This window comes from Lontra canadensis, unplaced genomic scaffold (assembly GCF_010015895.1).
Source record: "Lontra canadensis isolate GAN:19392208 unplaced genomic scaffold, GSC_riverotter_1.0 scaffold60, whole genome shotgun sequence".
In the NCBI taxonomy this organism is placed as follows: Eukaryota; Metazoa; Chordata; class Mammalia; order Carnivora; family Mustelidae; genus Lontra; species Lontra canadensis.
In genome coordinates this window covers 3,234,249-3,258,883 of record NW_022631054.1, presented here as the reverse complement: position 1 = coordinate 3,258,883, position 24,635 = coordinate 3,234,249, and the positions used below count along the sequence as shown (strand labels likewise).

Below are 24,635 nucleotides of genomic sequence, written 5' to 3'. Positions count from 1 at the left end.
GATGTGAGAATCTGAGTCATATACTGCATTTTGGACGTACATTTGAGATGCCTGTTCGTCCAGTGGAGACATCGGACAGAGAGGCTAATGCACACACAAGCCTGGAATCAGGGAGGCGCCCCCAAGTAAGGGCAACACTTAGAGATCAAATAGAGAAGGAGCCAGAGTTGGAACCAGAGAGGTCAGAGAAACCAGATGCTGGGAGCCAGAGAAGAGTGTTTCAGAAAAGAAAGTTGTCAGTCATGTTAGGGGCTGCTAACCCCACGAAAAAGGCCTTCGGATTTGACATTGTGGCCACTGGTGACCTTGCTGAGTGAATTTCAATAGACTCTGGAAGCCAGAGTGAAGTGGGTTGAAGAGTGAATGAGGGGTGGAAGTGGAGGCAGAGGGGTATTGATCTTTCACAAACTTGAACTCAGGGAGATAAATGGGGGAAGGTTCATGTTTTGTAAGGTGACAGACCCTAGAACAGGAGTGCTTTGAGGAGTGACGTAGTAGATGATTGTGTAGAGAAGGAGACACTGATGGATGCAGGAAAGGCTGCCTGAAGAATGAAATCCTCAAGAAGACTGCCAGACTAGCACTAGACACTCACAGTCACCAGCATCCATACTGACACATACAGACCCACCACCAACAGTCGTGTTAATACATCACATAGACCTACAGCTAGACAGACACTTTTAGACACAGGCCTGCCGAGTCCAAGAGTACACACACACACAGAAATGACAGCCACACTGATGAAGCAGATAGATACACTATCTGCAGCCCCCCAGCACACCCTGGTACCCACAGCTCCCCCCCTATGATTTCTCCCTCAGAGGCCCCTCCCCACTTGAGAGGCAAATCTAGGCCTGGACTGAAGAAGGACAGGGAGGTTTTATACCCAGTGAAAAAATTTTATTAAGAGAATGAAAAAGCAGTTGGAGAGCCAAAGAGGTACATTGATTATAGGGTCAAGAGAAACAACAGCATATACAAAACCTTCGTGAAAATTTCATGATCTCTGACATAATCTTTCTTCCCCAAGCCCCCTGGCCCTCCCCCAGCCTTTTGTGAGCAAACACACCCTCTCCATCTTGGTCCAGCTGGACATCTTGGTGCATAAAGCAGAAAACAATGAAACAAGAATCCTCAACTCAGGATAAATAAGTTGCATTTGACATTTTTAGACTTTCAAATTTAATTACAACATACATTAATAAATAGGACAGACAGCAAGAGGACTGTGACATGCAGCATGGATTCAAGTTCTACAATGTGTGCTTTATCTTTGCTCCTTGAGGGCTTCCCCTACCCACTTCTCCCCAAGTGGGATGGTTCCAGGACCCACGGGGGCCTCTCACCAGCACCCCTTTTCTGGGGGTTGGAGATGCTGGGGTGAGGGATGCCAGCTCCTCAACACATCTGGTTTGTTAACAATTTCCCCCTGGCCATAAGTAAACACATCAAGGCCTTGGCCTCTAGGAGAATCCACTGCTGCCCAGGCACCCTGATGCACGGGGCTCAGCCTCAAGACCAGGCTTCTCCATGCCATTCCTGTCCAAGCACTTACCAGCAATTAAGGGTCAGAAAACTGCACACACGCAGCAGAGCTCTGGGCCCTTCTCGACAAACGGCCAGAGAGAAGCCACCTCCGCTTCTCCAACCTCTCACTCAGCGATCTTGAGATAAATGTTCTCTTTCTGGCCTGACACAAGCTCTGCCTTTTAATCCTTTCGGGCCCACTCCCAGGATCTAAGGCCTCATTTCAGGCCTTGGCAACCTCTTTGGGATGAGGTAGCGGAGACAGTTACTTCCGGTGCTTGGCATCCTTCTCTGAAGCCTTGGTGTCACCGTGCCCACTGCCCGTACCGCTTAGAAACATCTTGTCCAGGCCCTTGAGTGACTCCAGCAAGTAGTTCTGGAAGGCAGTAAGGGCAGCACAGATGGCGGGCCCACCAAAGCCATGGGTGAGGAGACTAAAGTGTGTCAGGCAGCTCTGTACTCCAGGCTCCAGGATGAGTGCTGGGCGGCTGTTGCCCAACGGGGAGCGGTCCTGAGCCATCAAGTCTGCAAACTCCTTGCAGATCTGCCTGGTGGGAGAAGGAGGGTGGGGGTTAGAGGACAAAAGTCTGAGCCTAGAGAAGAACCTATTGTGTGTGTGACAATGTTTATATATTTATGATTGCTCTGTCAATAGTCTGCAAATGATGATCATACCCATTCTACAGAAAAGGAAGCTGATTCAGAGACACTGACTGACTTGACCAATATCACACAGCTAGTGAACGGGCTTGGCCAATACCCTATAGTCTCTTCCCGTGGATGTCCTGACCACGTTCAAAGTCCAGCTCTACTACCTTATCCAGGAAACTTGCCTCCATCCCCTCAGCCGCTCCCATCCCAAACACCCAATTCTTCACGGAGCTTTGTCTCTGAAGTAAGTAGGGAACAATGACCAGCTGAACCAATGCTGGCAGTGACCGTGAAGTGAGGCCTAGAGGCTGTGCCAACCACTGGCCACCTCATCTGAGTCCTCACAACAAACCTACACAGTCATCATCATCCTCATCACATACGAAAGTTGGTTTCAGATAAGTTGGCTGGCCTGTCCAGGTGACAAAGCTGGGATCCGACTCTTGTTCCAGTTTGTGGCCATTAGCCGTTTCTTTGCATCCTGCATGGGGCTCAGGCGGGAGGATGGATATGTTTCTCCAGCAATAATAAGAACAGCCTCAAAGGTCCCATGAGACAGGGCTGTCCCTTGAGTTTGTGATTCCACTTCTGCCTCAGGAGCCTGAGAAAGTCCCAGAGGACGAGGGCGGAGGTGGGATCTGACTGTATTAGGACTGCCTTAGATGGGGGACCAGATGGTATTCTAAGCAGCAGACATGAGGGCAGGGGACAGGGAGAAGGTCAGTTGCAGTGGTTGGGGTTTGTGCCCGCCAGATTGTGGGGCCCTCCGAGGAGTCTAGACTTCCTCTTCTTCCCTCTCTCTGTCTTTTCTTGCAATGGGACCCTTCTAAAAACTAAATCTGAATGGAATACCAGTTCATTAAACAGGCCCTAAAGCATCCCCAGTGAACCTAGGTTGAAAATCAATGGGGCAGGTGGGGAGTCACTGAAGATTCTTGGGCAGGGGAGAAGGACACATGCAGGAATGCTGGGGGAACAGGGGAGCACTGGGATGAAGTCCAGGAGTGAGATCAGCAGGCCAGAGCTGAGGCAGCAGCATGGGAGTGGCAGTGGGGGAGCCCCCAACAGGACTTGAAGGGGGTCACTTGTGAAGTAAGGACAAGGGAGGGTCAACTTGTGGCTGGGTGAGCACTGGTGCCCTGATGGAAGTCACCGGAGCAGAAGGGCTGATGGGCAAGGCTCAGGCGAGGGGGCAGGGGGAGCAAGACCACCGTGGTGGGAATGGGGGTGGTGACGCCATGGGGCAGTGACTCCGGTTTTGCTGATGCACAGAACCCAGGTATTTGCGTGTCCTTGTGTGCCCCATGGCGGGCCCCGCGAGATGCCTCTCTGTGCCCACATGTGGTGCCAATCGTACATCACGTGTGCTCGTGAGTGGCGTCCACAGTGCCCCTGCCCGGTGTGTGCGTCTGCGCTGCCCCTCCGTGTGCCTGGTGCACGGTGCCCCAGAGCACCCCTGCAGGGCGCCCTCACTCACTTGGCGGCCAGCAGCATGCTCTTGCGGCTGTGAAGCTCCCCGGGGTCTGCATGCTGGCGGCACAGGTACTCAGCGGCTGCCTTGGCTGGGAACTCAGTCTCGCAGACGTAGCCAAAGTCTCGGGCCAGGTGCACGGCCTCTCCTGCCGGGGAGGAGAGGCAGAGCCCTGAATACCTTTGAGTCTGTAGCCTGGCCTTGAACCTCCCTCCCCCTGGCTGGGAGTCATTCTACCCCACCCCCTCCTATAGATAACTTCCTCTGGTTTCCCTCCCAGCGCAGCCTCAGTCCCAAGCCCGCTGCCCTCCATTGGGACCATAGGGGATGAGCTCTAAGCTCATGGGTGGCCGCTGAGCCCACTGTGTATCCCAGAGCCTGGGCTCGACATGAGCGAGCCCAGAGTCCCCAGCCTCCAGGGAAGAGACTCTCACCCCCTCATCCCTTCACCCCACCCAAACACTGGCCACTCCTCTCCAACCCTCCACAAACCCACACACACAAACGTGTGCACGTGCCCAGACACATAAAGACTCTACACATGTATCACATACACCCCTTCCTTATACATGACAGTGTTAGGGACAGTCACACAGCCCCACTGGGTGACACAGGTCCCCGCATACTCACACTCACACCCACCCTCAGGCCTCACTCACCCTCCACCAGCGATGTCAGAAGTGTCACATTGGCGGCCTTGCGACGGCCAGCTGGCAGGTTGAGCCCAATCTTCTCCAGCCGTTCCCGCAGACAGCGGCCCCCATTCTTGGACTTGGCCCTTGACGTGCACAGAGAGAGACAGACACACACTATGAAGACAAGAAAGAAGCCTAGGGCTAAGTGGCCCCAACAGGTCCTTGCTGCCCCACCTGCCCCTGCTGAAGCTGGGGTCTGGCCCTGGGAATGCTCTGGGGCCTCTTTCAGCCTCGTCCCAATCTCTTTCTAACCTCACTGACTTCGTAGCCAAGGTGGGGTTGGGGGGCCTAGCACCCAGCTCCCAGAGCCACTCAATTCCCTCTAATCCTCTCAACAGCAGCGAGGACAGCCTGGGTAGGGAAGGATAGGCCAGAATCTTGAGGTGCCTTAGCACTCCAGCCGAGCCATACACAGCTACCCAGGGACACACAGAATGACATGCAGAGATACACAGGGACACACACAGTCACCCAGGGACACACAGATAAACAGGCACACAGACGAACACACACTGAGAGCGATAAGGACACACACACACACCACAATCGTCAGATGCACAGAGACACGCAGACTCAGGCCCTGAGGGACACACGGGTGCAGAAGCACAGGTCACACCGAGCCAGGATCCCAGGGACAGATGTACAGACACTCGCGGACTCACACAAGCCCTTCTGGGGTGTTCAAAGAGACCGGGAATAGAGACACCCTCTCCCCTGCACAAATGCAGCCTCGACACGGAGCTGCAGACATGTAAACACACATATGTCTATCCCTAGAAGTACACGCAGTCACACAGAGGAGGACACACTCTAGCCAATGCAACACAAGAAACTCACATTCATGGAGACATATACGCCTGACTGTCCCCTATACCACTCACACACACATACACACACACACGTGCATGCATGCACTCACACACACCCACATGCTCACTCCCTCCTCACACACATCAACACTCCTAGCCCTGAAGTGCAAATACCCCCCACCAGGGCATTAGGACGTGCACAGAGAGAGACGCACACCCAGCTATGAAGACAAACCACAGACCTCAAAACACACACACACCAGAGAGGCCTGTGTTCTGCAGGGAGTGGGCCTTGGGTCCTGGGGTCCCGTTCTTGGGGCAAAGGATGAAGATGGCCCCCTCTCTTCACCAGCCCCAGCCTGGTCCGTCCTGCCCAACACAGGTCAGTCCTCCGTCCTTTCTCTGTGATCGGCCTTCTTTGTCCACCCCCACCCCCAAGCCCACACACCTGTGGGAGCTGCTGGAGACCAGGGCCTGCCCCCAGAACATGCACAGTTCCCTAAGGAGACAGAGATGGAGAGGAGGCGTGGCCTGGCGTGAGGCGGGGCCCTCTCTGCGTCCCAGAGAAGGTCTGAAATGACCATGGATTTGGGCAGGGAACTGTGTGGGCTGGCCGTCCTACCTGCGAAGGACACCGCCTAGCAGGGAAGCATTGAGGCACTCGGGAGGTGAGAGTCGCCGCTGGACCTCCCCCACGGTCACCTTGTACTTGGACGTTGAGCTGAGCAGCGAGAGCCGGCCTGGCACGGAGCAGAAGACCTCACTGGGGTTCGTGATGCCACCAACCAGGCTGTCTTTGGCCAGTGAGAGGGCCGAGAGGCTGCTGGCTTTGGAGGGGATGGGGACTGCAGAATGGAAGCAAGGGCAAGGGGGAGAGAGATGACACTGAGCCGGGGACCGCAGGACGCGGACGCTGGCCAGCTGTGGAGCAGGAGCACTGAGGAAGCGCTGACTGTGTCCTGGGCACCGGGCCACATGCTGGGCATGCAGCCACATTGAACCATCCCAGCGCCTCTCAGAGGGCAGTTCTACTGTCCCTGCTTTACAGAGGAAGAGACTGAGGCACATGGAGTTTATCGCGACTCACCCAAGTCCACTCAGCTAACGGGGTGGTGGAAACAACCCGGAGTCGTCTGGCTCCTGCACCTGGGTTCCCTTTTCTGAGTCAGGCTGGTGCGCTGTTAACTCAAACAGCTTCTGCAGAGTCCTGGAGTCTGGGCAAGTGCAATCCAAGAGAGAGCCACAAATGCAGAGGCAGGAGCTCTGGGTCACTGCCGCAGGGCCCAGCTAGGTCTGCACAAACGCAAGGAGTCCTCAGCTCCCCCTGCCTGCTTATGACCCTCACGTGCCACCCCCCCAGATCAGTGAAGGCCTGGGTACTTTGGGATTCCACATCCTGGGTGCAGGAAGGTTATGGCCCCATTAGGCCTCTGGCCCTGGCCCCTGGCTGCCGAGTCACTATGGGATACTCAAAGAGACAGGAATAAAGAGATACACCCCCACAGGCCCCTGCCCAAGAGCTCTCAGTCCACTAATCTGTGTAGGACAGGGAAGGGACTCTGAGAAGTTAATTTTCTAAAACCTGGGTGGCTCAGTCGGTAAAGTGTCTGACGCTTGATCTCAGCTCAGATCTTGATCTCAGGGTTGTGAGTTCAAGCCCCGTGTTGGACTCCACGCTGGTCGTGGAGCCTACTTGAAAACAAACAAACAAACAAAACAACCCCACTTGGATACTCCTGGCCCTAAAAGAAAGTTCTCTCTCTGGTCTAACCTCCATCCTCCTGCCTGGCCTCAAAGGGAGGAGAGAATAATCAAGGAACTTGCTTCCACCTGGGCTTCTCTTCCTACAAGGAAGTGAGAGCCTTGGGAAAGCAGGAGAGAAGGCAGTCCTTGCGTGTCTGTACCGGGAGGGACTAAGTGGGAAGCCGGAGACCAGCAATTAACTGGGCACTCACTGTGCTATGTACTTTACACGGATCATGTCGCTGAGTCCCCAGAACAACCCGGGAGGGGGCTATGTTTACTATTCCCATTTTACAGATGGGGAGACTGAAGCCCAGAGAGGTGAAATAGTGTGCCTGAGATCACACAGCTGCTAGACTGAGAACCAGTTACAAGCCCTGGACTTCGGTCTCAAAGGCAGGAGCCCTCCAGCCACTCAGCCATTACTCACTGAGCCCTGTGTGCTGGGAATGTGGAGGTAAGCAAGGCCTGTGGGTTCCCAGCTAGGCAGAGGCCCTCTGCTTTTCCTGGATTTCTCTGGATGTGTGGAATCCCACCCTCCATCAGGACACCCGGCCGGAAACCTCAGTGATGCCCTCCATACTGCCCCCTCCCGCCACATCCCTTCTGTCACTGTGTCCTGTGGCTCTCCTTTCTCCACGGGCCCCAGATGATGCAGCCACTTCTCTACACATGCACAGACACTCCTCATCTGAAATTCGGGGCAGCTCTGCGCTGGTCTCCCTGCCCCCGCCCCAAAGGATCTTTCTGAAACACATCACTCTCCACACTGACACCCATCGATGGCCATCACTGCCCCTCGAATCAGATCCCAGTGTCAGAGCTGGATAGGATGAGGTGGCCTATCCTTCAGCGAGTGCCAACTGTACACCAAGTGTTTTACACAAACAGCTCTGGGAGGCAGATGCTGTTCTCCATCCCCATTTCAAGTTGGAGAAACTAAAAGTTCAGAGAGGTTCAGATGGATGGCACAGCAAGTAGGAAGCAGAAATGGGTCTTGAACTCTGATCACAGACTCCGAAGTTCACATCCTTAGTCATCCTAGCACTGTCCATGGAATGCTCTCCTTTGCCCATTTTGTGTTCTGGCTGCTGCCTACCCCTCTTGCCTGGTCCCCCATCTGTCCTTTAGGCTCTGACGAACAGAAATATACTATATTATATATATACTATGTACTATATATATAGTATATACACACACACACATTATATATATACATAGAATATAAATTTAAATTCAAATGTTCTGGTAGCTCCATTTAAAAAAAGTAAAAAGAAACGTGAGGTTAATTTTAACATATTTTATTTACCCCAGTGTGTCAAAAATACTATCGTGGAAACATGTCATCAATATTTTAAAGATTATTAATGAGCTATTTTACATTCTTCCCTTGTACTTAGCCTTCAAAATCCAATGCCTATTTTACATCTCCAGCCCATCTAAATTCGGACTTGCCACATTTCAGGTGCCCAACAGTCACACATGCCTGATGGCTCCCACCGTGGACAGCACAGCTCTAGAACTCAAAGAGGAGTAATGAGGAAGCTTGTGGGGGACAGGTGCTGCCCTACAGGAAGCCGCTGCTTGGCTGGGGGTTACCATGCAGGACACACCAACATTGCCAGAACTCCCGCGTTATTTGTTTGCTGATGAAACCAGGATGCTGGATTTCTCTGTGAATTCTGGATTTTTAAACCTTGGCAACCGATTCAAAAATTTAAAAAGCCAGCATAGGCCACAAGGGACACAGTGAATGATGTGCCATGCTGCCTGGGGTGGGGGATGCCAGCGCGCTAGCTCTTTGGGCCCCACAGAAGGGCTCACTGTCTCCGTATTCCTGAGCAGGCCCCTCCTCCCCAAGCCGTAGTGTGGGCACCGGGCACTGGTGCAAAGCTTCCTGGCTGCTTTCTGGGCCCACGACCCCAGCCCCTCTCACCCTCCAGCCCTGACCTCATCAAGGTCAAGTGGGCCTCAGTGCATGTGGGATAAATGAGTGGAGACCTGAAATGGGCAGAAGAGTGATGGCCCACAGCCCAGACTGGGGGAGAGGGTGGGCATCGGGAGAACCTCGTCCCTGTCTTAGCGATGGGTAGTAAAACAGCCCTTCCTCCCTGGGTTCAGGTACCAGGGAGGGGCCAAGAGGTCACAGATGGGGCGAGTGGAAGAAAAGGAAAAGGGCAGAATGTGGAGGGAATGAACAGCACACATTCTACTCCAGGCAAGTCTCTGTCCCCAGAGCAGGAACAACGAGGGGGAGGCAAGTGAGGCACTCGCCTTGGGGGCAAAAATCTAAGGAGGCACCAAAAACTCAGCAAGCAAGATAAACAGTATTTTAATGCAATATGCATTTGAGGAGGGGAGGGGCAGAGAGAGAGAACCTTAAGCCAACTCCACCATCAGCACAGAGCCCTGCTCTGGGCTCAATCTCACGACCCTGAGATCAGGACCTGAGCCAAAAACAAGAGTCGGACGCTTAACCGACTACACGACCGAGGTGCTCCTTTAATGCGGTATCTTGAAAAATAAAAATTAATGTAAAAAAGACCTGGTGACAAAAATCAATGTTTTAATTAGAAACAGTCTCTGATGCTGCTCTCGACTCCACTCTGCCTCGCTGCCCGTTTCTTAGTCCCAGCCCCCTCCCAGAGTGAGGAGCAGAGACGTCCTAACTCAACAGACACGAGACAGACAGACAATGGGAGCCATGCCCACCTCCTGCTCCATGTCTCCCAGGCCTGTACGTGGTTCCCTCTTCACCTGTGTCCCTCTCTCTGGAGGGTACTTCTTTGGGGGCAATGGGACTACTCTATATCGTAGTGGTTACATGACCAATGTTTATATTTGTCAAAATGTAAATAAATGCAGACGTAACGTTACTTATACCTCAAGCTTGACTTAAAAAAAAAAAACCCTACAAATTGATAAATTAAAACTAAAAAGAAGCCTTTAAAAAAGGGGGGGTGGTGCCTGGATGGCTCAGTCAGTTAAGCATCTGTCTCTGGCTCAGGTCATGATCCCAGGGTCCTTGCTCAGCAGGGGAGCCTTCTTCCCCCTCTCCCTCTGCCTGCCACTCCCCCTGCTTGTGTGCTCTCTCTGTCAAATAAATAAATAAAATCTTTTTTTTAAAAATAAGTAAATAAAAAGAAGGGCAGAATGACCATTCTCCTTCCCATGACCCCTAGCCAGAGAAAGCAGTCAGAAGGAACAGAAAATTCTCTCCTCCAGCAGCCTCCTCCATCCCAAACCAGGTGCTCCCTGAGGCCAGGCTCTGTATGAGGGGAGGGAGACCAAGGCTGCATGAGGCTGTTTGTGCACATGCAAACAGAGATCAATGCGAGTCACAAAAATGACCACACAAACCACGATGCTGTCATGGACAGAGCACTGAGGGCCAGACTGTGCATGTGCACACTTACTCACTGAACAAGACTGGGTCCCAGCTATACATGCAGACAGTTTCTGCCCCCACTGAGTTTTGCAGGGATGTGGCCACATGCATACAGGTACCTGTGAGGGCTCCTGCTCCTGTCCATATAGTTAAACATGGAATGTTTGCCCGAGGTATGCAAATACAGGTGCTGCTAAGTGTAGGTGTATGACAGGTGGATGTATGTCTGGATATGGAGGAACAGACTCTGCTGCTCCCCTCCTCACTCCCCGCCCCCTGCTTGTCCTTCCCCCTTTCCTCAGAGCCTCTTCCCTCAATGGCAAGAGCAATGGGACCCAAAGTTAGAGAAGTGGATGGCACAAGAAAGGGACAGTCATGGAGGCAGGAATTAAACTAGCACAGACTGCAAAACAGGAACACTGGTGTTTGTCTCCCACACCACAGTGATTCCTGGGGCTGAATGGTCTACTCATGGTGTCCCCACTGCCTCCCCCCACCATTATACAAGCAGAAGCCAAGACACTACAGATGCAAGAGCTCCTAGTTGTCCAATCTGTCAGACAAACCCACACACTTGTCTACACACTCCGTCCACAGGTGGTAGATACGGTCTGACCACAGAATCTGGGGAAAGTACAAAAGATTCTCCCAGAAAACTGACTACAATTTGAATTCCGTCTAGAAGAAAACATAGGAGAAAAATCTCTGTGCTCTTGGGCTGGGGAAGGAGTTCCTAGATTCAACCCTAAAAGCATGAGCCACAAAAGAAAATAATGATAAAGTGGACTTCAGGAAAATTAAACATCCTTGCACCTCAAAGGTACTGCCAAAAAAGCTGAAAGACAAACCATCAACTTGAAGAAAACATTTGAAAATCACATGTCTAATCAAGGATGCATGTCCAGAATATGTAAAGAATTCTTGTAATTCTATAATAAGATAAACAGCCCAACTGGAAAAAGGTCAAAATATGTGAATAGATAGCTCACTAAAAATGACAAATGGATGGGTAATAAGTACGTGAAAAAGTGCTCAACATCATTAGTTATTAGGGAAATGCAAATCAAAACATACTGAGGTACTACCACAAGGGCTATCGTAAAAAAGACAGACAATCCTGGGGCGCCTGGGTGGCACAGTCGGTTAAGCGTCCGACTCTTGGTTTTGGCTTGGGTCGTGATCTCATGGGTCCTGGGATGGAGCCCCAAGTGAGGCTCTGCGCTCAGTGGGGCATCTGATTCTCTCTCCCTCTCCCTCTCCCTCTGCCCCTCCCACTCATGCTCCTTGGTTCCCTCTCTCTAAGATAAATAAATCTTTTAAAAAAAAAAAGATAAGATAATATCAAGTGTAGGAGAAGAACCCTCTCGCGCTGTTGCTAGTAGAAATGTAAAACTGAACAGCCCCGTTAGAAAACAGCACGCCAGTCTCTTAAGAAATTAAACACAAACTTACCATAACATCCAGCAATTTCATCCACCGGAATTGACCTAAGAGCCATGAGGACCCACGTCCACGCAAAGACATGTATGTGAATGATTGGAGCAGCATTATTCACAGGAGCCAAAAAGTGGGCACAACCCAAGTATCCGTCAGCTGACGAATGGATACACACAATGTGTTTCAAGCGCGCAGTGGAGGCCTACACAGCAACACGAAGAAAGGGGGCTACTCACACTTGCTATGACACAGACGAACCTCGAAAACATTATGCTGAGTAAAAGGAGAGATGCACCTGTGGGCATCTTTATTTATTCCGTTGATATAACATGTCCGGATTATGCAAATATATAGAAAGAAAGCAGATCAGTGGTTGCCTAAGGCTTGGGGTGGGAATGAGAATTAACTACAATTAGGAATGGAGGAATTTTAGGGGATGATGGAAATGTCTTAAGACCAATTGTGGTAGGGGCACCTGAGTGGCTCAGTCTGTTAAGCGTCTGCCTTCAGCTCAGGTCATGATCCCAAGGTCCTGGGATCAAACCCCATGTCAGGCTCTCTGCTCAGCTGGGAGCCTGCTTCTCAGTCTCCCGCTCTCCCTGCTTGTGTGCTCTCTTTCTGTCAAATAAATACATGAAATCTTAAAAAAAAAAAAAAAGACTGATTGTGGTAATGACTACACAACTCTATAAATTACTAAAAATCGTTGAATCATACTCTTAAATGGGTGATTTTTTTAGGTCTGTACATTTTAATTCAATAAATTTGTTAAGAAGTGCAAGTTCCAGGGCCATACTTCCAGGGACTCTCATTCAGTAGATGTGGAGTGGTGCCCACGAAATCTGGCATTTTCTAAATAAGCACTTCCAAGGGATTCTGATGCACGTGGTGTTTTTAGCCCACACTTGGAGTGCGCTAGCCCAGAGCGGGGGAGGGGAGCGGCTGGAGGAAGGCAGACCTTCCCAGCCCACTTGAGCCTCTCTGTCGCCCTTAGTGGGGCCTGCTGGCGAAGTTTCCTTCCCACTAACTAACCTTCACTCTCCTGTCCTATGTGGCCCTCAGCTATCATCCAAACCCTATCTGCTTGGGCACTGGGTTTTCAGTCTCTGGGGAGGCAAGTAAGGCAGGAATGTAGAAGCGCTGGGTCAGACCCTCCCGTTATGTAAAACCTTGATTTTTGTTTCTTGTGGATTTTTGGCAGTACTTCTTATACTAAAGTATTGCATTAAGATACATTATTTACGGGGCACCTGCGTGGCTCAGTGGGTTAAAGCCTCTGCCTTTGGCTCAGGTCATGATCCCAGGGTCCTGGGATCGAGTCCCGCATCGGGCTCTCTGCTCAGCCGGGAGCCTGCTTCCTCCTCTCTCTCTGCCTGCCTCTCTGCCTACTTGTGATCTCTGCCTGTCAAATAAATAAATGAAATCTTAAAAAAAAAAAAAAAAGATACATTATTTACCTGGGGTGCCTGGGTGGCTCAGTTGGTTAAGTGTCTGACTCTTGATTTCAGCTCAGGTCATGATTTCAGAGTCCTGGGATTGCGCCCTGCGGGGGTGCTGTGCTCAGCCAGGAGTCCGCTTGAGGATCCTCACCCTTTCCCCTGCCCCTCCCCCCTGCTATACGAACGTGCTCTCTCTCTCTCTCCCTCCCTCTCTAAAGTAAATAAATAAATCTTTAAAAAAATTATATATATATATATATATATATATATATATATACACACAATTTATCTAATTTTTGTCTCAGGTGAGTACTTCACTCACTCACCGGAGGCCTGGTCCTGCCCAGATTCACTGGGAAGCCCAGACCCTCCCCATCTTCCTTTCTTTCCCTAGAGCCAAGCTGAGCAGCGGAGAGGGTGGCTATTTACCTCAGCTCTTGCCCTGGAGACCCTGAGATTGGACCACAGGGCCCCGCAAAGGGGATGTTCCCGCCCCCAACTAGGCAACCACCCACTCTCCCGGAGAGGAGGAGTAATTGATCTCAGTTCTCATCCCTGAACCCTTTCCCTCCAGCTGTGGCTGCAGAACTTGAAACCCCAGCAGATTTTAACCTTTGTAAGGTAGCTGGCTTTTCCACAGTGGAAGGCGTTTGCACATGCTGTGCCTAGGGCGGTGAAAATAGCTCCGCCCTTTCTACAACCTCTCTCCCGATGCGCTCAGACCTCAAAAACCATCACTCATTCATTCAACCAGCACCCATGGAGCACCTGCGGAGACCGTCCTAACCTCTCCTGCAGGAAGCCCCCAACCTCAGGCACTCAGCGCTCCTCCTCTGAGCTCTCACACGACCAGTACCGATCCCCCTCACCACATTTCTCGGCTAGAAAATATTCCCATCCAGGTGTGTGTCCCCCACCAGTCCCGCTCGCTTTCTGTGTCCCTAGGGCAGCTTATGAAACTGGAGGTAACAAACGTGGGCAGCAAATGGAGGGTTCCCGGCCTCTCCTTGGGTCTGCCTAGGCTCCATCTGCCGCCTCCGGCCCCACACCGTGGCTGCAAGGGGCAGCCGACAGGGAAGTGTATGGCGGGGCAGAGGCTTCGCTTCCCCTCTCCCCAGGACAAGTAAGTGCCTGGGGTATGGAAAGTTTTACAAGCAAGGTCTGGACCCTCGAGAGCTCCCAGGCTTCCCTCTCGGGCGATACATCTGCGATAGGAAGACAGCTTCAGGAGTAGGGCCGGGGTGGCTGCGATTTCGCACCCAGGGCCTCGACTGCCCGGCCTCAACCTCAGCTGTCCCTCCCGCCAGGGCCTGGAGCTGCTGGAGGAATCGGATGCTTCAGCGAGCCCAAAATGACTTCCTATCATTCCAGGGTCCACGGGGGCCGCTGAGTCCCCCACCACCTCCGGCGGGAGCCAGAGGGCTTCAGGATGTTACAGGGGCTCTCGATGTCATCGGAAGGGCCTGAGGCCGAAGAAGGACGCTAATCCACGACACCGAGTCCCGCAGTGACGGCGGAAGTCCCAGGCGAAAACTGCCCGCTGCGCGCCGGGTTCCGGCCGGCCCACCGGCTTAGCCGCAGCGGCTCGGCGCCGTCGCTCGTCCATGCGGCCCCTTAGGCGAGGACCTTCGGGGACCAGCTCTGCCCCGGCGTTTGCAAAGCTCGAAAGCGCCAGTACTGACCCTCTCTCCTCCCAAAGGCGCGGCGCGCGGGTGGAAGGCCGAGCTCGCGGCTAGCGAACCAGGCGCTTCCCTCCGCAGGAAGCCTCGGGCTTGCACCCCTGGCCCTTTGCCGCCGCGCTCCAGGTTGTGACTCGTCGCCCGGGGTGGCGCGCCCAGGTCCCCGCGCTCTATCTCGCGGCGCTCGGCCACCGACAGGCTGGCACCGCGGTACGGCCGGTGTGCACGCCCGCGCCCGGGACGCCCAGCGCAGCGCCAGCGCCCACATCAGCTCCGCCGGGACCCACGGGCCGCACTGGCGACACCCCCGACTGCCCTCACTGTGGTCCTGGGACCGCTGTTGAGGATTCCGGCGCACACCTAGGACCCAGAATTTATGACAGCTGATGTCCTTTGAGAGAAACCAACTCAGGGCAATTCAGCGCCTCCTTGCAGCCAGTTCCCAGTCCTGGCTCTGGCCTGGGGGTTGGAATTTAAGGTGCCCAGAGCCCCAGCTGATCCTTCACTCTTCCCCAGGGCAGAGGTTCCCAAGCTCCTACCCCCAATGCAGGAGTCCGGCCTCCTCCAGGGAGTCAGTGAGCCTAGCCGATCGCGCAACCCGCCCCAGCGCCGCCAGCCTGGGCAGGAGTCGGGAACTGGGGGCAGGGACCATGATCGTATCTCCTGGTGGACGCAGCCCAGGGGCAGGCTCTTGCCACCCGCAGACAGAGCTCTGCTTTCCCACGGGGTCCAAAAAGTCCACTAAGCCAAGGCACAGTGACTACTCCAGGAAGCCAGTTCTGGGTTTCCTCTCCACATCCATGTCCCCAAGTGACACAGCCCAACACTTGGAGGCTCTCCTCCCCTAAGTTCAGGGAAGCTTGTCCCTTCTTCTTACTCCCCACACATTCTACGCTATCCGACTAACTCTCAGGCCCTGGTAACCCAGCCCCACTCCTAGAAGTCCAACCCCCAGCGCCCCCACCCCAGCCTCAGTCCCAGTCTTCCGTGAGAACACTGTGAGAACGCGTGGAGTCCAAACAGTGCCCAAACAGTGCCCGGGCTTGAGTTCACTCTTGAAAAATGACTGGAGCCAAATCCTGCAGGAGCTGTGCCTGCCTCAGGCACCACAAGCTTGTGTGTGTCACCAAGTTCCTCCTGGGGCACCGGCCCCAAATCTAAGGAGCCCGCCCAAAGCCTGGACCCCTCTGCCTCCGCATCTCGATCTCTCTCTTTCTCACCTTCTCCTGGCATGTCCAGAATTTGGTCCTCCAGCTGGAAAATCCAGTGGAGGCAGGTCTCAAACCCCTGGCTCCTACTAGAGCAGAGACACAAACACCCTCCCAAAACACACAGGAACTGATCCTTGCATACTCAGAGATCCTCAGAACCAGAGAACAAATTCCAGGACACGACAAAGACCCTGACACACACACACACACACACACACACACACACACTCACACAGACTCCCAAACACTCAGAAATATACACCAACATAGTGGACATGCATTGCACACTCAGCATCAGAAACACACATGCCAAGAAATACCAGAAAGACACCTAGGAAAGGAACATACCAGACATGCATGGACCCTGAACTCACATAGGACATCCAGGATCAGGCAGGTCCTGGCCCTCCTATACTCAGACTAACACACGATATCCACACACCAACTCCCGCAACCCTAAATGTGGTAAGAGGCTCCTGCAAGGATAGAAAATTCCCTGGGGGAACCTTGAGCCTCCCCCCACCATTAATTGACCCCAAGGTCCTGCTGGGAAGGAAATCTTGCCTGGTTAAGAAATGGTAAGGCACTGTAATGTGGAAATCATTTAAGGAAACCCATGGGAACTGCACCCCCTTTCCCACCTCTTAGGAAACAGGAAAGTAGTTTAACTCTTTCTGCAAATTATTTCCAGATCTACAAGAACACCCTCCCCTTGATAGGAAAAGGCCAAGCCACACAGAGGGTCTGCTCCAGAATGAGTCCGATGGGCTCAGCCCATCCTAGATGGTAGGCCCTAGGGCCAACCCACCAACCCACCCCTCTGCCAAAGCTCTGGCCAGGACCCCAGCCTCTGCTGCCCCTCTAATGGCTAGAAGACAGAGACACAGAGGAGGCAAGCTCCACAGGAACAAAAACGGGTCTGTGCGAGGGGAGCCTGCACCATGTCCCCCAGGTCTGCCCTGGCTGACGCATGCTGTTCCTTACCTTTCTTGATCACGGACTGGTCCAGAAGACTCATTCCCGTCTCATCCATGGCCTGAAAATAGGAGAGGCAGTGGTAAGGGGGCTTATGGACCTAGTCCCCTGTCACTTCCCAAGTCCCTGCAGTCACTGGTCCTGGTCCTGTCCACTCTGCCCAGTGCTTTCCACCTACCCTTGGGGCAGCCACAGACAGGGCCAGGACTGCCTGGTGGCTGGAGCCCTGGATACTTCACCCTGCCCTGCGAAATAACAATTTTGAACCTTAGAAAACTCCTCCGCCTCTCTCCGCTTCAGACGCAGGCTGCCCCAGCGGACTGGGTCTGGACCATGGATGCACCACGTGGCCGAGCGGAGAGCTAAGGACGTGTTTGAGCCTCTGTCCATTGACTCCACCAGGGGTTGCCGCCCTCCAGGCACCGCGCACTGACTCAGCGCCAGGCCGCCTGAATGGACAGGCAGCATGTAACCCAGATTTGGGGCTCCTCCTCGGAGACATGAGTGAGAGGTGGCAGGGTGAGAGACGAGTGAGACGCCCGCCTTCGTCACCGTGCCTCCAGCCAGAGTCCTAAATCCCCGCGGCCGGTCCTGGCCCTTGCCGGACCGTTCGGGCCTCACCTGCAGGTCGTCTAGGCCGGGCGGCGCCGCCAGCCCAGGGAGGCCGAGGGGCGCGTCTGCCAGGCCGTGCGCGCCGTCGGCCAGGCCGTGCAGGAGCCGAGGCACCGCGGCGGCGTAGTCGCGGCGCGGGTCGAGGCCCAGGGCGCGGGCGGGCGGCGCCAGCAGGCCGGGTGGCTCGTCGTGGGTGCGGGCGGCGGCGCGGGGCGCAGCCCAGGCGGCCTGTGGAGGTTGCGGCTGTGCCAGGGGCGCCAGGCCGCCGTACGGGTCCCCGGCCAGGTGGGGGAAGGCGGCAGCGGCGTCGGGCGCCTGGCCGTAGGGCAGTGGCGGCTGCGGGTAGGGAGGCGGGAAGTAGGGCGGCTGGAAGTCGGCGGCGGCTGGCGTGTGGCAGAGCGGTGGCGCCGGCCCATAGGCCGCCTGGGGCAGAGACGACAGGCGGGCCGCGCCAGCCGCTGCGCCCAGCCCGTCGGGGCGCTCCTGGGGAAGGAGAGGGGCGCGTTAGGCGACCCGCTGGCAGCTGAACGACCCCGGCCCGAGAGGACCGTCCTCAGCTCGCGGGGATCCGGCTGCCGTCCTGCCCAGGCGTCGCGGGGCCTGAGGTCTAGCTCGGAGGGGCCCGTGGGCGCGGGAGCCTCGAGCTAGGACAGCGGTGTCCCGCGCGCACCCGCACGGTTCGCAGCTGGCAGAGTCCCTGCGGCCCCCTCCTGCCGAGATTTCTTTGGAGGTGGAGGTTCGGCAGGTCCGGGCGCTCAGGTTCCCCGATCCCGCGCCCCGAGACTACTTACCATGGCGGAGTAAGTGTGCACCAGCATGGGGCGGGTGGCGCGGGGCGCGGGGCGCGAGGCGTGGCGGCGGCGGAGCCGTCGCCCGACGGCGAGCGCCGCGGGAAGAGGCGCGGGGAGCCTGTGCAGCACGCGGGTGCCCTTTGGGGCGGCGGGGTGCAGCCCGGCCCGCAGCCCGGCGGGCGTCGGGTCCTCAGCTGTAGGAGCCCTGGGGCAGGTCCATGGGGGCGAGACGTGGGCCGGACGGGCGCAGATCGCACTTGGAAAAGTCGGTCAACTGGTGCCCAGCGCCCGCCCTCCTTCCTCTGAGCGCAGCCCTCTCCATGCACTCCAGTTATAGTGGCGGGGGCGCGCTGGGCCTCTGGGGCGCGCATTAAAGAGACACGCTGTGGCCGCTTTCTCCCTTCTCCCCAGCGACGGTTCAAGGGGAGGCGTGGCTTTGGCGCGACCCCGTGGGGTGGGTAGCGGGGCGTGAATCCAAGCCCCGCTGGTCTGAGCCGCCTTCTGGGCTCAAAGCTCCAGCTGCGGTGAAACATAGAAGGATTGGAGGCTAGGATGTAGAGATGGTGGTTTTGAATCTCAGCTCTACCGCCTTTATTTGCCTTTGAGCAAGGTACGACTCTTTCTCATCCTCAGCTTCCTAGTCTGTAAAATGGGTATCAGTCCTTTCACTGACCCCCTCACCGGACTGTGGATGGGCCATCGTCAATGTGGAAGAAGTTTGAGAGCTGCAGACCCAAGCCCACTGGCTCATGTGCACACATGTGTCAGCGTGTGATGTGTGTACGTGCCATACACACATAGAGAACCATCACAGTCTTTCTGAATGTTTCTGGATCAAAGACCCTCTAAAGGTGCCCACTTCACTGGCCTTTTCCAGGGGCTGATAACTCCCAGTGCCAAGCCTCTGAGGAAGGGGGACACACCAACAAAGAGGGTTGTCCAGCTGGGGGTTGGGCAAGGGTTCCACCAGAAAAGGACTCCAGATGTTTCTGAAGCCAGGAGAGCCTGGGCTGATTGAGTAGAGGTCTGTCTCGCAAACACACACACACACACACACACACACACGAGAGAGAGAGAGAGAGAGAGAGAGACTGTTGGGTGAAGATATGTGTAAGTGCCCCATGTGGATGGTGTGCAGTCGGCACCCTGACATGTGCAGGCTGTGTGTTTGTGGGTTACCATGGCAGGCTTGGCTGTCTCCCAAGGACATTTCCGTCCCTTCAGTCACTCCACCTTTCTCCCAAAACCCAACCCTCTCCTCTTCTGCCCCCTGCCCCAGAAGCAAGATCAAGGATTAAAGAAAGGGAATGAGAGGAATACTAAGAAGAATAGGAATTTAAAAAGCAGAAGGAAGATGTTTAAAAAAAAAAAAAAAAGGCAAGAAGATGCTCAGACAAAAAAACATAGAATTCTGAAATAATCACAGCAAGTACTTATTACAGAGTGTGCGGTGTTCTGTGTTAAGTACCTGGTGAGTACTGGGTTGCTTCACCATCACGCTTTCTGGTGAGGAAGATGTGGCACAGGGAGGTAGGTGAATGGATTTGGCCAACGTCATCGTGGAGCAGCGAGCAGCCAGAGAAGTGGCAGAGCCAGGGTGGTCTGCCTCCAGCCTCTCTCTGTGCTGTACTGCCTACCCCTCAGGGGCCTACAGATGTAGTTCTCACTCTGACCAACCTGTGCCCCTGGGTGAGTCCCTCCTCGCCCCTGACCTCAGTTCCTGCAACTTCAACAACAGTGGCAACAAAGCAGGGTGGCTCAGAGAGGACTGGATGTTTTCTGAGGCCCCTTTCTGGTGAAGTGGATGATGAGAAAAGAAAGGTGGAGATGCAGAGGTAGGTTAAGAAGAGAGGGGGATTGACCCGTGGAATGTATGTGGAGGGGACTTGAGTGGGGTATCCCAGAGGCAGGGGCAGAGCTCAGGTCCGAGTCATCTCAGTCTGGGGGACCATGGGGAAGGGAGGAGGCTGGAAGCAGCAACATCACTAAGAACTTTCTGGAGGCTGGAACCACCAGTTAGGGTGGGGAAAGAAGCGGAGCTGGGCAGAGCTGTCGCCTCCGTGCCCAGGACAGACCAGAGGTCCGGAGTGTGTTTGTGTGTGTCTGGATATGCAGATGTGTGAGTGATGAGACCCCTTCTCCTCCATCTTCAAATTCAGAAGTGAGGCTCTAGGACAGGTGTTTGTGGGTTAGTACATGGCACGCAGGTTGGGGGACCCATTGGGGAAAGAACAGGAGTGGCAAGGCCAGAGCTGCCCGTGCCCAGCTCTGGGGATCCCTTTCTCTCTCCAGCAGAATTCTGGCTGGGGAAGGCCAGAATGACAGGACAGGCTGCCTGTCCAGTGACTTTTGTGGATTTTCTCACTCTACCCTGCTGCAGCTTGAGACACTCCCTTCTTGCCTGGTTCTCCTCCTTTCTACCCTGACTCTCCCTCAGCTCACTTTTCTAGCTCATCGTTCAGCCACATCCTTCATGTTGGTTATTCTTCCTCAGGGTTGAAGCTTCAGCCTTTTGTTCCTGTCTGCACTCTTCACGAGTGAGTGAGTTCCTTCCTTATGACTTTAGTGACTGCTAGTCCGCTGTTATCTCTCAACTTTGTTCTATCCAGTCTGCGTCCCTCCCTAAATATTCAGACCCACAGATGCAATTGCCAGGGGGGTATTTCCTTCAGGCATCTCGTTGCAGCCATCTGAAACTTTCCAAGTCCGCAAGTGAACTCGACATCCCCTCCACCCCTGCCACCCACCTCAACCTGCTTCTTCTCTGGGCTCCGTACATGGCACCCCCGTCCCTCAAATGGAAAACAGAGTCATCCCAGACTCTGGCCTTCCCTTCACCTTCATAAACCAGTCGTCATGGAGTGTTGTCATTTCTAACCCTTACACATCTCTCCCCGCCCCCTGTCAGCCCTTTAGGGCCCCATAGTCTTTCTCATAGACCAGTGGTTTTCAAAGTGTGTTTCCTGGGCCAGTATCACCTACAGACTCCGCAACCTTGTTACAAGTGCCACTCCTTGGACCTCACGCCGGAGGACGCTGAATGTGGGGACTGGAAGTTTGTTTCAATACTCATCAGATGACTCAGAAGCTCACTAAGGTTTGAGAACTAATGTCTAGACCATGACAACAACCCCCTAGCTGGTCTCCTGCCTTCGTTCAGTACCCTGATGACGCACTTCCCATTCTACTTAGTGGTAAGAGGGAGGGAATCATGTAACCTTCCTGCTGAAAACTCCTGAGGCTCCTCATGGTCCATCTTCAGGGGAAAAAAAGTGTCAGCACCCTAACCAGCATTCCAGCTGCAACTGGTTTTTCCTTTCTGCCTCACGAAGTATTCTGTAAGAAGATGCAAGGAGAGACAGAGAGTGTGTCCCGCACTGGCTTGGGAGCATGGCAGGTGCTCAGTGGAAACTTATTAAAAAAATGATGAATGCATGAGTTTGTGAATTCCTCAGATGACTGAGGGGTCTTTTGGGGAAGCTTCCATGTGAGCATGACCCTGGGTAGGTAGACAGAGAAACCACGTATACTCTGAGGAGATCATCTGATAAATGATTTTCCTTATGGCTACTGAGGAGATGGGTGTTCGTGACCTGTGACTGCTTTGGGGGCTTCTAAAACCTACAGGGTCTTACGGCCGCAGACTCTGTTGCTCTTCTCTTTCAGGGCCAAGGGACTCCTCACTTTCTGAGGCATGGAGGTGGGCATTGCTGCTTGCGCTCTTTCTGGGAGAGGAGTGCACACGTGGAGGCCTGGGATGTGCATGGGGCTACACATGCAGACTCTCCTGGGCATGTGGGGCATACAACATACCTAGAGACACTCTTGGGAAACATATATACACATGGGAACACAGGACATGTATTGACCCATAGGTCCTCATGTTCAGACATCCTAGATTTCCATTTGGCAGTCTTTGCCTATTGCTCTTCTCCCGGTCTCAAATCTCTCCCTCTCTTTTCAAAAAGCAAGCTTGCATTTGGATTCGATGTTAAGTAAAAACTCAGGCCTGCCTCCTTTATTGACACAGCCATCCTCCTCCCCACCTTTGGCAATCTGCTCTGGGCCTGGCTGGGTGTTTGCCGAATGGGGGAGCATCTGGCACAAGGAGATGCTGAGGCGCCACCTGGTGGTTCTATCTCACAATTGCAGCTCAGGTCACCCTTTCTCGCACCTGAATTACCAAAAGCAAGCTTGGTCTTGTTACAAAGTTAGCCAAGCCCCTCTCCCCATTCAGGAGCCCAGAACTCTCTGACCATCCCTCACTAAAGTACAGAGCTCAGTCTGCCTTTTGTTATAAGACTTTCTGCAGGGTTTGGCTCCTCCAACTCGGGAGGGAGAGTATTTCGAGAGCTGGGACTGTATGTGGCCACTTGCTTTGGGCCCTTCCCTTCTCTTGCTACTTCCCTAGATGATCTCAGTCACTCCCATGACTTTAAGACTCTACACTGCCAACTCCCAAATCTGTTGCTCGCCCAGACTGCTCTGAGCAACAGACTGCAGAAAGCAGCTGATGCCTGGATGTTCCACACGCAGCACAAACTCACCATTTACCATATTGAGTTTATATTTTTCATTAACCTGTTTCCCAGTGTTCCCAGTGACAGTGAATGGCCCCATTATCCACTTAGTGGCCCAGATCAGGTATCCAGGAGGGCTCTTTATCCCTCCTCACTGACAGTTAATCACCAAGCCCTATTAACTAACTCCTACCTATATTTTCTCCATCTTCACCGCCGCGGGCTTTTAGTTCAGACTTAGTACTTCCTCTCTGTGTTCCCTGCCTCAGTTGTCCCTCTTGCAGCCAGTCATCTTTAAAAATGCAAACTGGATCATAGTCTGTTAAAAAAATCTCAGCATGATCACACATTTAAGCTTCTGAGCATGGCATGCCAGGACTTGGAATATCTGGTCCATGCCCACTGGTCCAACATCCCACTTCACACTCTCTATTGTAGCAACAATGAGCTACTTGCAGTTCCAAAGCTCACATGACTTTATACCTGCTGTTCCTCTGCTTGTCTACCTGGCAAGTCTCTCCTCACCCCCAGGTCTCAGCAACTGCTTCCTGAGCTTTCTCAGACTTACTCAGCCAGGCTGAGGGGCTCCTCATGCTCCAGCCATACTTCGCTCAGACCCCCAGAGAAGCAACTGATTATACCTGTAGTGTCTGATGCCTCGTCTGTTTCCTCTCTAGATTTTAAGCTGCTTGATGGCAGGGTCTGTCTTTTCATATTTTCCCCAGGGAATCCATGCTATGAACATGACTTTCTGTACATCTAATAAATAATTTTCCTCTGTGCATAGCCCACCACAGACAGACACGTGAGACATGCTTAGTGAATGTTTGTTGGCTTGAGGGCATAGGTAGAGATGTCTGCCTAGTGTGGGCTGGGTGCTGGTCTGGCTCCAGTCTGACAGCTTTGGCTCAGGCCTGGTGAAGCAGTAGGTGCTTGGCTCCCACCTCCTGCTGAAGCTCTCAGTCCCCTTCCCCCCCTTCTTATGTGGCATAGGACAGAGCTGAACAGGGCAACCTGGGTGGCTTGGTCGGTTAAGTGTCTGCCTTCAGCCGAGGTTATGATCCTAGAGTCCTGGGATTGAGCCCCACAGCCTGCTTCTCCCTCTCCCTCTGCCACTCCCCCTGCTTGTGCTGTCAAATAAATAATCTGAAAAAAGAAAAAAAAAGAGGTGAACAGCTGGTTGCCTAAAAGCCATTTTGGCCTGGAGGTATTGTTGGGGCAGCAGTGATTTTGTTAAAAAAAATAATTATCAACATTCCAAAATCAGAGCTTGCATAAAAATGAGGGTTTCTGACTTGTCTTTAAAAACTGGAAGATGTGGCACTACTACTTGGTGGCCCTTCATGTCAGCATTTCATTTGTACACAAGAGCCCCAAAGCCCCACTAGACTGGGCCCCTTGGCACCAGTTTGCCATCCTGCTCTACAGGTGCCGGGTGTGGGCTAAGGAGTCAGCGGCCAGCCCGGTCTTGGCTCTGACACCTACTGGCGCACCACCTTGAGCCAACCACCTACCCATGCCAAAGGGTTTTCACCTGTAAAATCAGGATAATGCCTGTGTCACAGGATTCTGGGGCAGGCTCAATGAGAGAACACCTGTGGAAGTGTGTGTGGCAGGGCCTGGGCTCTGCAAATGGTAGTTGTGAGCTGCTGGAGTCTAGAAGGAAGAGAGAAGGTGCAGGACA

General features: G+C 53.8%; 1 protein-coding gene across 1 annotated transcript; it reads right to left on the bottom strand.

The window, feature by feature from the left end:
* Positions 1-1,673: 1,673 nt before the first annotated feature.
* Positions 1,674-18,458, bottom strand: TFAP2E (transcription factor AP-2 epsilon). Its single transcript, XM_032877026.1, has 7 exons — positions 18,432-18,458; positions 17,650-18,123; positions 17,038-17,089; positions 5,779-6,001; positions 4,312-4,430; positions 3,659-3,800; positions 1,674-2,078 (listed from the first exon to the last, which is right to left on the bottom strand). The coding sequence occupies exons 1-7, from the start codon at positions 18,456-18,458 to the stop codon at positions 1,796-1,798; spliced, it is 1,320 nt and encodes a 439-aa protein (XP_032732917.1). The 3' UTR covers positions 1,674-1,795.
* Positions 18,459-24,635: the final 6,177 nt, after the last annotated feature.

What these genes read in the sequence shown, in the direction of transcription:
- TFAP2E (XM_032877026.1), bottom strand. Translation starts at nt 18,458, where the DNA reads ATGCTGGTGCACACTTACTCCGCCATG. An exon ending in CCGGCCTAGACGACCTGCAG is followed by an intron (nt 17,090 to 17,649) that starts GTGAGGCCCGAA and finishes TCCTATTTTCAG; the next exon opens with GCCATGGATGAGACGGGAAT. An exon ending in CTAGGCGGTGTCCTTCGCAG is followed by an intron (nt 4,431 to 5,778) that starts GTAGGACGGCCA and finishes GTGCACGTCAAG; the next exon opens with GGCCAAGTCCAAGAATGGGG.